Raw genomic sequence first — 14,819 nt, 5'->3', positions numbered from 1 at the left:
CTGGGCAGTACATGCTGGAGTTTGGCTGGTATGTGCCTCAGGGATAGGAGGAGGCCCTCACACCCTGGGGCAGGCTGGAGGCTGGGCAGGGCAGGCTTCAGTTTCGCTGGTACCCACTTCAGGGCTGGAAGTTTTTCAGACTCCCTGGGGCAGGCTGGAGGCTGGATGATATAAGGTTGACAAGGTATGGTCTGGACAGGGCAGGTGGCAGGCTTATCTGGTAAAGTCTCAGCAGAATTCAGAGTTCAGTGTCTCCATCAATATCATCATCATCCCATATGTCTCCATCCCGATTCTCTGAATTCTACTCTTTCCCAATCAATACCTTCACTTTAACTGCAGAAACCCTGTGTGGTTGAGATTTTAGTTTCCTTTGTAACTCTGCTACTCATATAATGAGAGTCTGAGTTTGGTTCTCAGATATTTTGAGCCTGTGGCTACAGGAGGCAAGATTTTCTTTCAGAGCACACACAGAAAGTTTCACATCATCCATTTGGTGTTCAGGTTTCAAATTTGAAGACTTTAACTCATCTCTTTCTTTGGTAACAGTATCCAGAACATCTAGGAGGAACCATCCAACATCATTATACCGTTTGACTCCACAAAACTGTTAAGGTGTTGAAAGCACTCTCACCCAGATCCTTGCTTCTTACAAGCGTGGAAGATGCTGATTTGCGTATCTCAATTGCCAGCTCGTGCATGGGCTGTTAGCAGCCTCTTTGTTATTGGAAAGGGAGTTGTCAGTACCCTTTGAGTCCAATTAGAGTAGAAAGACACTTGGAAAACTCCCAGAACCACCTCAGACGCCCCATGTTTGAGACTCTGTTCCTCAAGAACCACTCCTGGTACCAAGCCGTATTAATCAGGGTTCTTTAGGGAAACAGAATCAACAAGAGATAGCTGGCAATAGTTTACATTCTATAAGAGTCTTTCACGCAGCCTAGGGGATGCCCAAGTCCAGGTTCCACAGGCAGGCCGCAACCAGGGGCTCTGATGAAAGTCCAGTGAAGGTCCTTGATGAGTTCTGGGAGATGTTGGCTGTGCAAAGACGAGCTGGGAAATTCTCTCTCAATGCTGGAATCACTTCCCCTTTTAAGGGATTCAACTGCTTGGGTTGAGCGTCACTCATTGCTGATGGCAATCTCCCTGATTGATGTAATTATAACCAGCTCTCTATGACTTACCACTGCAGTAAAGTCAATGGTGACTAAAGTCCTTAAATGCCCTTGTGTTACAGTTAGCCCAGAGCTTGCTTGACCAAACAACGGGGCACAATTACCTGGCTGAGTTGACGCAACAGCCTCACCATCACACCACCTATCCATCCTCCGTTTCCATCTACGCATCCATCTACCGATCCATTCATCTATGCATCCTTCTGCCCATCCACTCATCCATCCGTCCATCCACTCATCCGTCCATCCATCCACCCGTCCACTCGACCACCCATCCCCCTGCCCACCCATCCCTGGGGTGTACCAGGTCTCCTGGTCTATGATCGGGATGTGCGGGTGAATGAGGCAGACCACAAGAGTCTTGTGGGAGGGCAGGTAAATAGGCATCAGATAAGGACCATGTCAGTGCACCCCTGGGGCCCTGTGGGGCATCTGGCAGGCCCCCGCTCCCCTGCTGAGCTCCCCTGCCCTCGTGTCACACTACTGGCTGCAGTAGGCTTTCTACTGAAGAGCTTCGTTCTAGGCAGACCACACACACACACACACACACACACTCTGCACACATACGTACCTGGAACAAAGAATTTAAAACAGAACCTAAGACAGACTATCAGGGAGGCCAGAGGAAGGAGGGAACAGTGAGGGCTTGGGCGGTGGGGTATAGAGGGACAGATAGTTCAGGCAGGCTTTGAACTTGAGCTCCCCAAGAAGGATTGGAGGGGTTTGCGGTACAGTTTTCGGGGGCACAGGGGTAGGGGAGCAAGGCCTGGATGTGTGCGCTGCGGTCTGAGTGGGGTCACTGACCTGCAGGCACAGAGCAGGACCAGGATGGGGCGGGGCCCCCCCTGAGCCCCCATGGCGCCGGAAGCTCATGTGCTGGTCCCGTTGGAGAAGCCCCCTTCTCCCTTCCCCACCCTGGTGGCGCCCCCGGCTCTGTCACAGCCGACCTCCGCACGCCCCCACGTAGGGCTCGGCTTGGGGCCCTTTCCGCGCCCTGCCACCCTCCATTAGCTCGGCACCTCCCCGCGTGGGGTGCGGTGCCGGCGTCACCCTTGGACAGCTCCTAATTACGCTGGGCCTGCTTGAGCGGCTGCTGGCCAGGGGCTTGGGGTCCAGGTCCCTGCACAGCCACCAGCTCAATTTCATGCTAGAGTGGCGGGCAGCTCGGCCGTCAGGCCCTGCCGCCTGTCTGGTGACCATGCCGGCGGCTCTGGCACGGCCCTGCGTGTGCCCCCACCCTCCCACCTGCCCCGTGTCCTCCCCGGGTCCCTCTGGGCGGGCTCCCCTGGGGAGGTGCTTACTCAGCAGGTGGCTGCGGAGCCTCTTCCCAAGGCTCCTGTGATTCATTGTGGGCTCAGCCGAGTTCAAAGCCACGGCTTTGTGCCCGACCCCCGCCCTCAGGGCCTGATCACCCTGCAGACCCACTAGGCTTTTACTAGGCTTCCCCTCTCCGTTTGCTAAACCGGTGCTTAGTTTCTCTTAGGCCCTGCCTGGTTTTCTGCAGACTCAGTGCTGGGGGACTTGTCTTAATTTTGGTTTGATTCCAGTGAACATAACGGATGATCTGTGTGTGAGACACTGTTTGTGAAAGGGCTTTGTTAACTGAAAAACACTACGCACATGCTTGGTTTTATTAGTCCCAGGGACTGGGGGGCTACCCTGGGCCCAAGGGATGGAGTCACTCTGAGACCAGGAACGGCCATCCCAGGAGGAAGGGAAGAGAGAGGGACCCCGAGGAAGGTGCCCCCCCCGCCATCCCTCCCCAGGAAGGGGAGGGACTCCCGGTTCGCTTCTTCTGTTTGTTTTGTTTTTTGAAGTACTGGGGCTGGGGATTGAACCCTGGGCCTTGTATCTGGGAAACTAGCACTCAGCCACTGAGCCGCATGGGCTCCCTTGAGTTGGTGTTTTCATTTGTTTGCTTTTGTTGGTTGTTTTTAGGAGACACCGGGAACTGAACCCGCACGTTCCGTGTGGGAGATGGATGCTCAACCGCTTGAGCCACATCTGCTCCCCCAATTCCGTTTTTTTTTTTTTATTTTTAAAGATTTATTTTTTTATTTCATTTCTGTTCCCTTCCCCCCATTTTCCCCCACCCCTCCCAGTTGTCTGCTCTCTGTGTGCATTCTCTGTGTGTTCTTCTGTGTCTGTTTGTGTTCTTTTAAGCGGCACTGGGAATGTGTGTCTCTTTTTCTTGCTGCATCAGCTCTCCATGTGTGCGGCGCCACCCTTGGCAGGCTGTGCTTTTTTCACATAGGGCAGCTCTCTTTGTGGGGTGCACTTCTTGCACTCCTTGCGCGTGGGGCTCCCCTACGCGGGGGACACCCCTGCATAGCAGGGCACTCCTTGCACACATCAGCACTGCATATGGGCCAGCTCACCACATGGGTCAGGGGGCCCTGGGTTTGAACCCTGGACCTCGCGTGTGGTAGGCGGATGCTCTACGCATTGTGCCAAGTCCACTTCCCCTCCTTCCGTTTTAACTGTAATCTGTTCAGTGCTAGGTGCTGGGAGAGTAGTGGGAATAAGATGCCAGTCTCGTGGCGGCTGCTGCGGGTGCTTTGTCCCTCCCCACTGTCCCTCCCTCCCCTCCCTCAGCTCCGCTACCTTCCAGTGGCTTTGATTGGCGGCTCTGTGGGGGCCACTGGGGGGCCGTCGGAAAGTCCCTGAGAGCGGAGAACGAAACGGAGGCCTGGATGGCGGTGGGGGGGCCGCACACCCACATTGCCCCTGGAGAGCAAGACGAGGTCATTTTACCTATCTTGGTCATCCTCAGCATGGCCGGGGCCCCTGGGGAAGCTCTGGGGACCCCCTTCGCTGACCACAAGGGCACCCCCGTGAGTGACTGGTAGGGTGCCCCGAGGTCTTCCCAGACCCTTCTCTTCCGGCTGCAGTGCATCCCTCCTCCTCCAAACCTGCTTCCCCCAAAAGGACGTTCCCGTGGTGGGCGTGGGGCGCGGCCCTGGAGGAACCCTTGTCCCCATGGTGGGGCCGCTGAGCAGAGAAGCAGGTGTCTGTGGACGCTGCAGAGGAGCCGGCTGAGCCTGGGCCCGCCGGGCGGGCCGTGCCGTGTCCATGGTGCAGCGGCTCGTTCTCTCCTGTGCTCCCGCCCCTGGCTGTGGCTCCCTCTGAGCTCTGCGGAACTTGGGGAGCACCTGGCAAGGTCCACACGGTGGTCTGTCCTGGGCCCTGTCCATAGAGCCTGTGTGCAGATTCCCAGGCCCTTCCTATGGGAACTCACGGCTCCTCGTTCTGGAACAGGTCCTCGTTCTTGCTTGCAGACAACTCTTGATTCAGCGTTCCCCCATCCCGTAGACATCGGTTGGGTGCCCTCTGTGTGCGTGGTGAAGGATGCAGGAGGATGGGTTGGAAGGCGCTTTGGGAATGTGATGCGGCCTGGAGCAGGTGCTGCGGTGGGGTTGGGAGGAAGGCTGGGTTAGTGCTTTCCCAGGGCCGAGTCTGTTTCCAGGTGACTCTGGGCTCAGATGCCACTTGGCGGGGCGCCATCGGATCCCCTCAGTGTCAGCTTTCCCTGGGGTTCTGAGGAGCCCAAACAACATGTGAGCTCCTCATCTCCACCAGCCAGTATTTGCTCTTACCCGCGATCCTGCCAGTCCCATCTTGGAGGGAATTATACATGAGCTGGGAGGGGGCACCACAAGGACCCGTCAGCACAGGTCCCCGACAGGTCAGCAGCCAGCCCCCTCTCCTCTCTGCCCGTCTGGCCCTTTGATGGGTCCCCTACCTGACACAAGCCTGTGGACGGCAGCGTGGGTGCTGAGTGGCCAGGTCAGTGGTGGGTGTCTGTTAGCCATGAATTTCTGACTTCCAGTTATGGTTGGTTTAAAAGCTTTACGACACTTGAAACTTGGAATCCATTCCTGCTTTCCTTCCCTCCCTCCAGCTCTTCTTTGTAGTCATTCATTTAATCATCCACCCAGCCATCCACCCACCCACCCATCCACCCATCCAACCATCCATTCATCCACCCATCCATCCATCCACCCACCCATACATCCATTTTTCCAACATGAATTCTTACTGCAGTATTGCTGTATTCCAAGCATGGAGACTAAGAACCTGTAGACCTGTAGGACGAATGAGATGTGTGCTCAGGTAATTGTAAGGGAGAAAGTGATTGGCCTACCAAGAGGACCACTGAAGTGTAATGGCGGGTGGGATTGCTTTGGGCTGGGAATGGATGCTCAGGACTCACGGGCAAGGTGAAACCTGCTGCCAGGCCTGGAAGGACAGGGAGACCTGTGAGACTATGTGTGGCTATCTGGAGAGGTGGAATTGGGGCAGGAGTGGGTGAGGATGTCCGAGGCAGAGGGGCACGAGGGAGCAAAGATGCAGACTGACGAAAGCCCAGAGCGTGTTGAGCTGGGTCCACAAACTGTGGACTGCTGGCCAACTCTGGTCCGCTGCCTGTTTGTAGAGGTAAGGTTTCCTTGGAACACCCCCACCTCTTCTTGTCTATGTATCGCCCATGTGCTACAGGCAGAGCTGAGTAGTTGGGCAGAGACTCTAGGCTGGCAGAGCCTAAGACGGGTCTGACCATGCTGGCCACAGAGAAAGTGTGCAGGCTCTGGTGCAGCAAGGCATTGGCTTGGATGGGAACACCATGTACACGCATGCCAAGGGGAGGGGTGAGAATTAAAGCCGGCCGACGGGCAGGTTGACACTGTAAGCGTGGAGACGCCACCAAAGGCTCTTGAACAGGGGACTGCCATGATCAGACCTGTGGTTTAGAAAGGGTAGTCTGACAGCAGGTGGAGATTGCTGGCAGGGGAGAGAAGGGAGAGATGGGGAGACCGTTAGGAGATCTTTGTAACACTTGGATGGAGAGGAAGCGGTGATTGAGCTGCAGCCCTGGCATGGCAGCAAGGGGCTGCGGCAGAGTGGTGGGCCCAGGTGACTTGCTGTCGGGGCCCCGGGGAGGGAGCCGGGGGACCCCACGTTTGGCTATGGGGCCAGGAACAGAGAGAGCTGACCATTGCTTGCCATCACTTTCCCCACAGACAAAACACTGGACTTAGTAGCACCTGGGCCGGTCCGAAGAGGCTCTGGGACTCAGGGTGGGGGCAGAGGAGGAAGACAATCATTTCCTTCCAGCTTCCTGGGCAGAGGGGCCTCTCTGGCAGAAATTCCTAAAAGGAAGAACTGTGCCTCCAGCTCGTGTCTCCCAATGCCTGCTGCCTGCAGGAGCCAGTTCTTTGGTGCTCTGTTGGCACCAAGCCAAGCAGCCAGCCCTGCCCGCATCAGGAGGGACTGGCTTTTAGCTGCCCTATTTCCTGCCATCCCAGCAGCCGAGACCCCTGCCCTTTGGAATGCTCTAAATCCACAGACCCTGGGCTTGCTGCACGTGCACGAGAGGCTCAGAGTGAGGGACAGTGGCGGGGACTGGAGCGAGCCACACTGTGTCCCCATCCGCGCCAGGAAGACCAGGGGCAGCCTCCAGGGGGAGATGCTGGCCTCAGGGGACAAGGCGACAGCCTGCAGCCCGAGGGTCTGCAGGCAGGATGGCTGCCCCCTCCCCCGTGTGTGTCACTGGTGGAGAAGTGACATGTTTATTTCTCGCTTTGGGATGTGAGTGGCTGGAGGGCAGGGCTGTGGCTAATTCATTTTGAAACCCTTTGAGGGAGAGGGGACTGGGGGTTTGGCTCTGGGGAAATGTGAGGGAGGGGGTGGGGACTAGGAAATGAGGGGTGGAGTCGAGTCCCCAGAGGGGCACTAGGTGGGGGGACCTGTTTTGCGCTGACTTCCCCTTTCCCTAGGCCACTCTCCGAAAAAGGCCACCTATTTGCCACCCCTGACCACTGAAGGTGCCTGGCCTGGGCGAGGGGCGTCAGGCTTGCTTCCGAGCAGAGCTTGCCGCAGCCTTCTGCCGTCTGCTGTGTTGGCTGCACCTGGGGCAGACGCTTCTCCCTGCACCTTTGTTTCCTCCCTGTCACCTGCTAAGCCCACAGCGAGGAGGCAGGGCAGGGAGCAGGGGCTGGCCCCCCAGCCCCTCCTCCCTGCCCTTCTCGTAAGGCCCCGCCTCAGGACGCTGAGCCCAGCTCCACTCTGCTTGACGCCACGTGCAACGAGGAAGCCCTTACCTGGTACCGAGCTGCGGTACGTCGTGTGCAGTCTCCTTTAGTCTCTGACAGTGGGTCTGTGAGTCAGTTTGTCCATCCCTGTTTCGTAGGGGGGGACACTGAGGCCCAGTCCAGTGAAGCGCTGTGGTCGTCACCGGAACCGAGCCTGAGCCCAGGTGTCTGGACTCTCCGGCCCTGGTTTTGTGTTCTGTTCTGACACTGCCTCGGATCATGGCTTGTCCTGGGAGGATGGTCGCCAGGGCGAGGACCCTTCAGTCTGCAAAGAAGGCTGGGATGGGTCCTTGAGGGCAAAGTCTAGAAACTTCCAGATGATGCTAGATCCACAGTGCTTTGGGGACTAGTTACACAGGAGAGGGAATCGGTCTGCCTTCGCCGCCTTGGCGGCCTGAGGCCTGCTCAGCGGAGTGTCCCAAGAACTTGGGCACGTTTTGAGGGTGGGTGACCTGTGATGGGCTGCCCGGGGGGCCTGGGGAAGGGGTCGTATTCCGGATCTTCATGGAGGCCAGAACTTGCATTCCAGTGTCCCTGTAACTCTGTCACCCGGAGGTGGGTGTTTCCTGGGGTGGGTCCAGGGAGTGGTTTTGCCTTCTCTTCATCATGTGGTTAGAGAGGACCCAGAGCCTCAGGTCCCCTCCTCCTCCTCTCTTCCCTCCCTGCTGCTTTCTTTCCCCCTCCCCTCTGCTCCCTCCCCCGCCCCTCCTCTCCTTCCCTGCCCCTTTTCCCTCCTCTCTCCCCTGCCCCTCCTCTCCCTCCCCTGCCTCCTTTCCCTCCTCTCTCCCCTGCCCCTCCGCTCCTCTCCCTGTCCCTCCTCTCTCCCCTCTGCCCCTCCTTTCCCTCCCCTGCCCCTCTGCTGCTCCCCCTGCCCCTCTGCTCCTCCTCTCCCTCCCTGCCCCTCTGCTCCTCCCCCTGCCCCTCCTCTCCCTCCCCTGCCCCTCCTCTCTCCTCTGTGCTCTTTCTCCCTTCTAGTGCTGCCTTTTCCTTTCCTCTCCACTCCTCCTGTTACCTCGTTCCTTCTTAGTCTGGCCTCTTTCCTGTTTCCTCTCCCCCTCTCTCTAATGTTTGTCAACACCCCTCCAGTGCCCCTCCTTCAGAGGAGCCTGTCAGGACCTGCTCACTCCGGGGAGTGAAATCCAGGTTAGGTCTGGAGAGCGTGTTGGGAACATTCAGATGTTTCCTGCTCACAGCTGGCCGAGCTGCCAGCCAGGGAGGGAGACTTTGGTCCAGGTGTCCAGTGCTTCTCTTTGGGTGGGCTGACCTTGGGGTAGAGCCTTGACCTCTGGCATCTGGGTACCTGGGACTCCCTGGAGCTGGCAGCCACAGCTATGGAATGCTGTTGCTGCAGGACCCGAGAAGTCATCTGGTTGGCTTTCTTAAACCTCATTTATTTTTTCAATGAGTTTATTGTTTTTTAATTTTATTTTTTACTTTTTATCCTGAAGTAATTTCAAACCTATAAGACAGTTACAAAAATAATACAAAGAACTCTTTAACACCCCATCCCCACCCTAGGTACTCCTAGAGCTCCACCAGCTCTTAACACTTTGCCACCTTTGCTGTATCACCCCATCCATCCATCCATCCATCCATCCATCCATCCATCCATCCATCCATCCGCTCATCTATTTTCTGAACATTGGAGAGGAGGTTGCACACATCATCATTCTTCCATGTACATTTCCTTGTACTACAAGGATATTCACTTATATGATCACCTTTAGGGCAGTTATCAAATTCAGAAATTTGTAACATTGACATAAATCTTACATGCTATATTACAATTCTGTCTTATGTCCCAATATGAATTTTGAGCCTTTTCTCCTCCATTCTTAGATCCCATCCTGTATCATGTATTACATTTAATTGGCATTATCTCTTTAGTTTTACTTTCCTTTTTTTAAATTGTGGAAACATACACAACATAGTTTCTTTCCATTGCAACCCCCCCAAGCATACTTCAGTGGTGTCAATCACATTTACAGTGTTGAGTCCCCTTAGCACCTTTCAGGACTACAACTTTCCCTTCACCTTAAACAGAAACCCTACACTCATTTTGCATTAACTCCTCGTTGCCCTTGCCCCACCCCAGTAACCTGTTCTCTACAAGTTTGCATAGTCTCTGATATTTTCTTTGTGGTTACCATGAGGCATAAATTTGACATCCTAATCTCTAACAATCTTATTTGGATTGATTCCTGCTTAACTCAATAGCATACATAATATACCCCTTCATCTCTCCCCTCACTTTTATGTAGTTCTTATCACAATTTACCTATTTATACATTACAAGTCTCAAACCATTGATTTATCATTATGTTTTATGTATTTGCCTTTTAGATCCCATAGGAAGTCAAAAGTGGAGTTACAAATCAAAAATATAATAGCGCTTGGTACTTAACATTTCCCCATGTCTTTGTCTTTGCCAGAAATCTTTATTTCATGTGACTTCAGTCAATTGGTGACCTTTCCTTTTAACCTTCAGAAGTACCTTTGGCAATTTTGTCGGGCCAGTGTGTGGTGACAGGGTCCCTCAGTGTTGGTTTATCTGGAACTTTCTTAATCCCTCCCTTGTTTGTGAAAGGCAGTTTTGCAGGTTATGGAATTCTTGGTTGGCAGTTTTTTGTTTTCAGCACTTTGAATGCGTTTCCCCGCTGCCTTCTTGTCTCTGTGGTTTCTGATGGGAAACTGGCATTCAGTCCTGTTGAGGCGCCTTGTATGTGACACACTGGGAAGAGCTGCTCTGGGAAGGCTGATTCCTGAACTTCTTCCCACCGTCTTCCCACAGTCCCCGTAGCCTCTCCCTTGAGTTGGCTCTTGCCCTGTTACTGCAGCCCTTTAACTGTTTTCTGGAGCTTTGAGAGAGATGTTTTTGTCAATTCTAGCTGTTTGTTCAAAGCTACTATGGGGAGACAGAGCCCTGAAACTTCTCCCTCCATCATCTTGATTCTCTGTCAATACCTGTTTTTTAGAACAGTAGGATTCTTCTGATTTTTAGGAGGTACCGGGTATTGAACCTGCGGCCTTGTACGTGGGAAGCAGGTGCTGAACCACTGAGCTATACCTGCTCCCCAAATTTATTTGTATTTTTAATAGTTTTTAAAAATTAAAAAAAAATACTTAGATTATATAAATGTTAAATAAAAAATATAGGGAATTCCCATATGCCCCGCTTCTTCCCGTTCCCACACTTTCCCACATTAACAACATCCTTCATTAATGTGGTACCTTTGTTTCAATTGATGAACACATATTGGAGTGTTGCCACTAAGCGTGGATTTTAGTTTACATTGTCGGTAACACGTTCTGCCACACAATTTCATAAGCTATGATGAGATATGTAATGGCCTGTACCCATCATTGCAACATCATTCAGGACAATTCCAGTGTCCCCAAAATGCCCCCTATATTACACCTTTTTTTCCCCCTCTTTCTCCCCTCAGAACCTCTGGTGCCCAGAATTATTTTTAAAATAATTTCATACACAAGTCACACATAGTATATAAAACAACAGAAAAAGCGGAGGTGCTTTGGTTGGAATGGGGCTGCAAACCCTGAATCCGAGCTGGGCTGTGCGCCCCGTGATTCTCCACAAAGATCCGTATTCAGCGCGTGGTAAGGTGGGGGACACAGGATAAGACCCAGACCCTCGGAGGGGCCGGTGAGCAGCGGGGCAGAGAGGCCGCGTGAGGTCTGTGAAGGGAGGAGGGAAGGAGAGGGTCAGCCGAAGACCCCACCTCTGCCGTGGGGCCGGCTGTGTCCGTTCCTGGGCAGTGGCCGCACGCAGCCCCGGCTGGCGTTTCGCTCGGTCCTGGGAAGTAGAACCCCCGGTAGGACCTGAGAGCACATGCCCTTCCGCAGAAGGAGCAGGCTGGACCCCAGGCCGCAGCTCGGCGCCTGGACGCCCTGGTCTTGAACAGGATCTCGCGGGCCCAGGGCTCCAGGCCCGTTCCTCCTGCACCAAGTCCTCATCGCAGCCCTATCTCCACCGTCCGCCGAGCCTCGGCTCTTGGCTGGGGCCTCCGTGTGACAGCTGGGGCCGTGTTGAGCTGACCAGATGCTCCACATTGTAGATTTGCCTGCGATGTCTGTGGGGTTAGTGGTACTTCTGGCCAAGTGCAGTGATTTACGCCTAATTTCTTGGGCTTCCCAGTTGGCTTCTGGTGGCCAGAGCTTCCCCCCCAGTGCCGTGGGAGCTAAGCCACGGGAAGCCAGGTTGGAAACCCTGCATGCAGCCGGTCCCCAGGGGTGACTACCAAGATGACGACGACAAAGGACCGCTTGAGGCACGCTCTCTGGTTCGTCCTGCAAGTGACTGTCCCGGGGATGGAAACCAGTGGCACCCGGCCCGCCTTCCTCCCTGAGCCTTCACCTTGTCTGCAGAGCTCCCAGGTGCCGCACACCTGCTTAGCGTAGGCATGACCGGCACTTGGTGTGGTTGCCCGCCGCTCGCCGAGGTGCACCTGTCGCAGACATCGCTGATCAGTCCCGGCCCTCTTACCTGCTGGCCCAGACGAGAGCTCAGTCTGTTTCTGTGTAGCCTTCCCGCAGCCACGACAAATTGGAGCTAGCCTTGCGCTTCCCGCTCTGTGGCGTTCACCCGCGCATTCATTCACACGGGCGTGCCTTGGGAAACCCTTGCTGCGTTGTCGCTGGCAGCCGCAGTGCTCAGTGCAAGGAAGAGAAGACGTGGGCGCCGCCTTTGGGGCTCAGCGCCACCCAGTGCCGTGTGTGTCGGAGAGCAGAGTTCTGGGCTTGGTGTTCTAGGAGCCCGGAGGTGACAGGACTGAATTGCCAAGGGTGTCAGGAAAGAGCAGGGGCTTTGGTGCTCGGTGGGAATCGAGCCCCTGTTCTGCGCCGCTGACCCGGGGCTCGGCGAGGCTAACGGCGGATGGCCGGGCCACAGAGCGTTTGGTCTCGTCTGAGTCACCAGACAAAACCTGGCCGGACACTCGGCCCCCGTGGCCCGCCCTGACGAGTGCCCTCTCTCCCACAGGAGCAGGCGCTGAAGGCCAATAACTCCAAGGAGTTAAGCATGTGCTTCACGGAGGTGAGTGAGGGGCTTGGTGGGGGTGGGCTTGGCGGAGCCCGAGACTGGGCGAGATGAGGCTCTTTCCCAGGTGAGCCTCTGATTCAGAGCCCCCAGATCCCGCTGCCTGGGCTGGACCTGGCTGAGCTCTGTCCCCCCAGTGGTGGGCAGACACTCACCTGCCAGGAGAGAGGACCGAGCTGGACAGGGCTGCACCCAGGGTCCGGGGCTGTGGCCACGACCGAGGGCCGTCCCCAGCCTTCCTAACTCTTTAGGACAAAAGTATTGAACACCTACTACGTGCTGGCTCCATCAAGAGATGGAGATGGAAAAAGGTGATCTCCTCTTTCAGGGCACCCCAGCATGTATTTATATATGCCTTAAAGACCCAAGGTAGTAAACGTGGATGAGAAGAAAAGGCAGCGTCAGATTCAGAAGGCGAGAGAGCTTTAGACAGAGGTGCACAAGAGCGGCTTCATGGAAGAGGAGGCCTTTGAACAAATGTAGGAGGAGGGACAACGTAGGTTCTCTCTCCTCTCACCGGTGGGCTCTGGGAGCAGCTTCCCCTTGAGCTCTCGACACGAGCTCTCAGCCCGGGGGGACTCACACCCTTGCCCGCCTCTGGCTGCATCAGCCCCGGTGCAGAGACGAGCAGCCCGTTTTCCTGGGCCCTGCTGCCCGAGGACTTGGAGCCAGAAGGGACGCAGCCCTCCGTCTGGCCCCGGCCCGCCCCAGCGCCCTGGCGTTCTGTTCTGGCTCTGCCTCTGCTCAGACTGCCCTTCCCTCTGAGCCGACAGGGAAGGCAGGGCTTGGGGGCCCGGTTCCCACCCCCCCTTGCTTTTCCTCGCCAGCCCTGCTGACCGCTGTTCTCTTTGTCCCGCCTCCCCGTCTCCCGCGGACCCAGCTCACTACCAACATCATACCAGGAAGCAACAAGGTGATCAAACCCAACTCAGGCTCCAGAGGCGCCGGCGCGTCGGCGGCCTTGACCGCGCTCTCCTTCCTGACGCTGACGCTGGCCTCGTAGGCCCTGGGAGCCGTCTGGGAAGACTTCGGGACGTGACCGAGGGAACACCCGCCTGATGGAATGGCGACACGCAAAGACGCGCACACACCTTGCAAAAAAAAAAAAAAGTTTTTTTTCCCCACCTTGTCTCTGGACTTGTCTGCACCCAGGTTTCTTCTCTGGAGAACTTTTTCTAAACCAAACAGACAAGCAGGCGGGCGGCCTGAGAGCTGGCCCCGGGGGTCTCCTGGCCAGGGACGCCTAGGCATGCCCTTGCCCTGCTCCCGGGGTTGCCTCTGCAGATCCTTGGGAAGCAAGTGACGAGCCCTGCAGCCGAGGGGCCCCGGGGCTGTGCCTGCTGCGGGCCGGGGCAGCACAGCCGCAGCTGCTTTCTCGAGCTGCCCGCTGGGGTGCCAGCCGGGCATCGGCAGCACCGGCTCCCAGGACGGAGTTCGCTGCCCGTGTGCCCTCAGCCAGGCCGGGCGGTGCAGTCCTGGGGCGTCTGCTGCTGCCGTGTGAACTCCAGGACGCCGTGCAGGGTGGGGGTGGGTGGCTCGGGGTCAGCTCCGGGAAGGCTTGGGAGCTCAGCCCACCTGGGGGCCGGTAGCCAACCTTGGCGGCGAGAATCCTGAAATCAAAGAGAGATGATTCTTCGTTGGCTTTTTTTTTTGTTTTCAGTGGGTCCATTTGGTGGGTCTCCCTTGGGGGGGAGGGCACGGAGGGGGGCATTAGACCCAAGTTGGTGTGCGTCTGGGATGCGCGCTGGCCTCCTAAGCCCTCCCTCCCTCCTTGTTCTTTTTCACTTTTCTGTTCCCTCGTTTCTGAGGCATTATCAAACTGTGTGTACATAGCCAGGCTCCTTTCTTGACATATATGTATATACACATCCATATACATATATTGTGTGGTTTCCCCTTTCTTTCCTTTTTTTAACAAGACTATCGAAGTACTACCCCAACAGATGAGCGAAAATGTATTATTGTAAAGTTTATTTTTTTTAATAATGTTGTCTATAATGGAAGAAAAAAAAAGGAGGGGAATTGGCTCCCTGTGTCCCTGCTCCAGTCGGGCTGACTGGGCGGTGGAAGGGGGGTGACGGATCAGTGCTCACGCTCGGCCGAGATCCCAATAAACGTGCTAGGAATCAGTCTGCCCTGCGCCTCGCTGCCGTTGTGCCCGCCCCCCTTCCTTTGTTCGGGGCCGGTGCCGCTCGTGGCTGCTCACCTGCGGCCCTGGTGGGCCTTGGGTGGTCAGTGTGTGCGTCCGTGTGTGCCTGTGTGTGCATGCATGAACGTGCGAATCCGCCCACGTGTCCCTGGGGGCAGAGGACGGAGCCCTGGTAGGACGTTGTTGTACACGTGGGGGGCTGGAGGGTCCCGGCTAAGCCTACCAGCCCGTTCATTTATCTGACCTCAGGCAGCACAAATGCCCCGTGGTCTCCGTTTGGAGGTAGACGTGAGGATGGTGGAGGGAAAGACAACTGGGTGTCACAGCTTTGGTGTATTTTTGCTTGAGGG

General features: G+C 55.8%; 1 protein-coding gene across 4 annotated transcripts in view; it reads left to right on the top strand.

Moving 5' to 3' along the window:
• GFRA2 (GDNF family receptor alpha 2) overlaps positions 1-14,452 on the top strand; it is a 109,832-nt gene extending 95,380 nt beyond the window's left edge. For all 4 annotated transcript variants that reach the window (XM_058289810.2, XM_058289811.1, XM_058289813.2 and 1 more), the window contains 2 exons: positions 12,264-12,317; positions 13,201-14,452. In XM_058289810.2, the coding sequence (XP_058145793.1) occupies positions 12,264-12,317; positions 13,201-13,323 (177 nt within the window). In that variant the 3' untranslated portion in view covers positions 13,324-14,452. The remainder of the gene's footprint in view (positions 1-12,263; positions 12,318-13,200) is intronic.
• Positions 14,453-14,819: the final 367 nt, after the last annotated feature.

The sequence above is a fragment of the Dasypus novemcinctus genome, chromosome 29 (assembly GCF_030445035.2).
Source record: "Dasypus novemcinctus isolate mDasNov1 chromosome 29, mDasNov1.1.hap2, whole genome shotgun sequence".
Classification (NCBI taxonomy): domain Eukaryota; kingdom Metazoa; phylum Chordata; class Mammalia; order Cingulata; family Dasypodidae; genus Dasypus; species Dasypus novemcinctus.
Note: the sequence above shows the minus strand (reverse complement) of the source record. Positions and strands in the feature narration are given on the sequence as shown.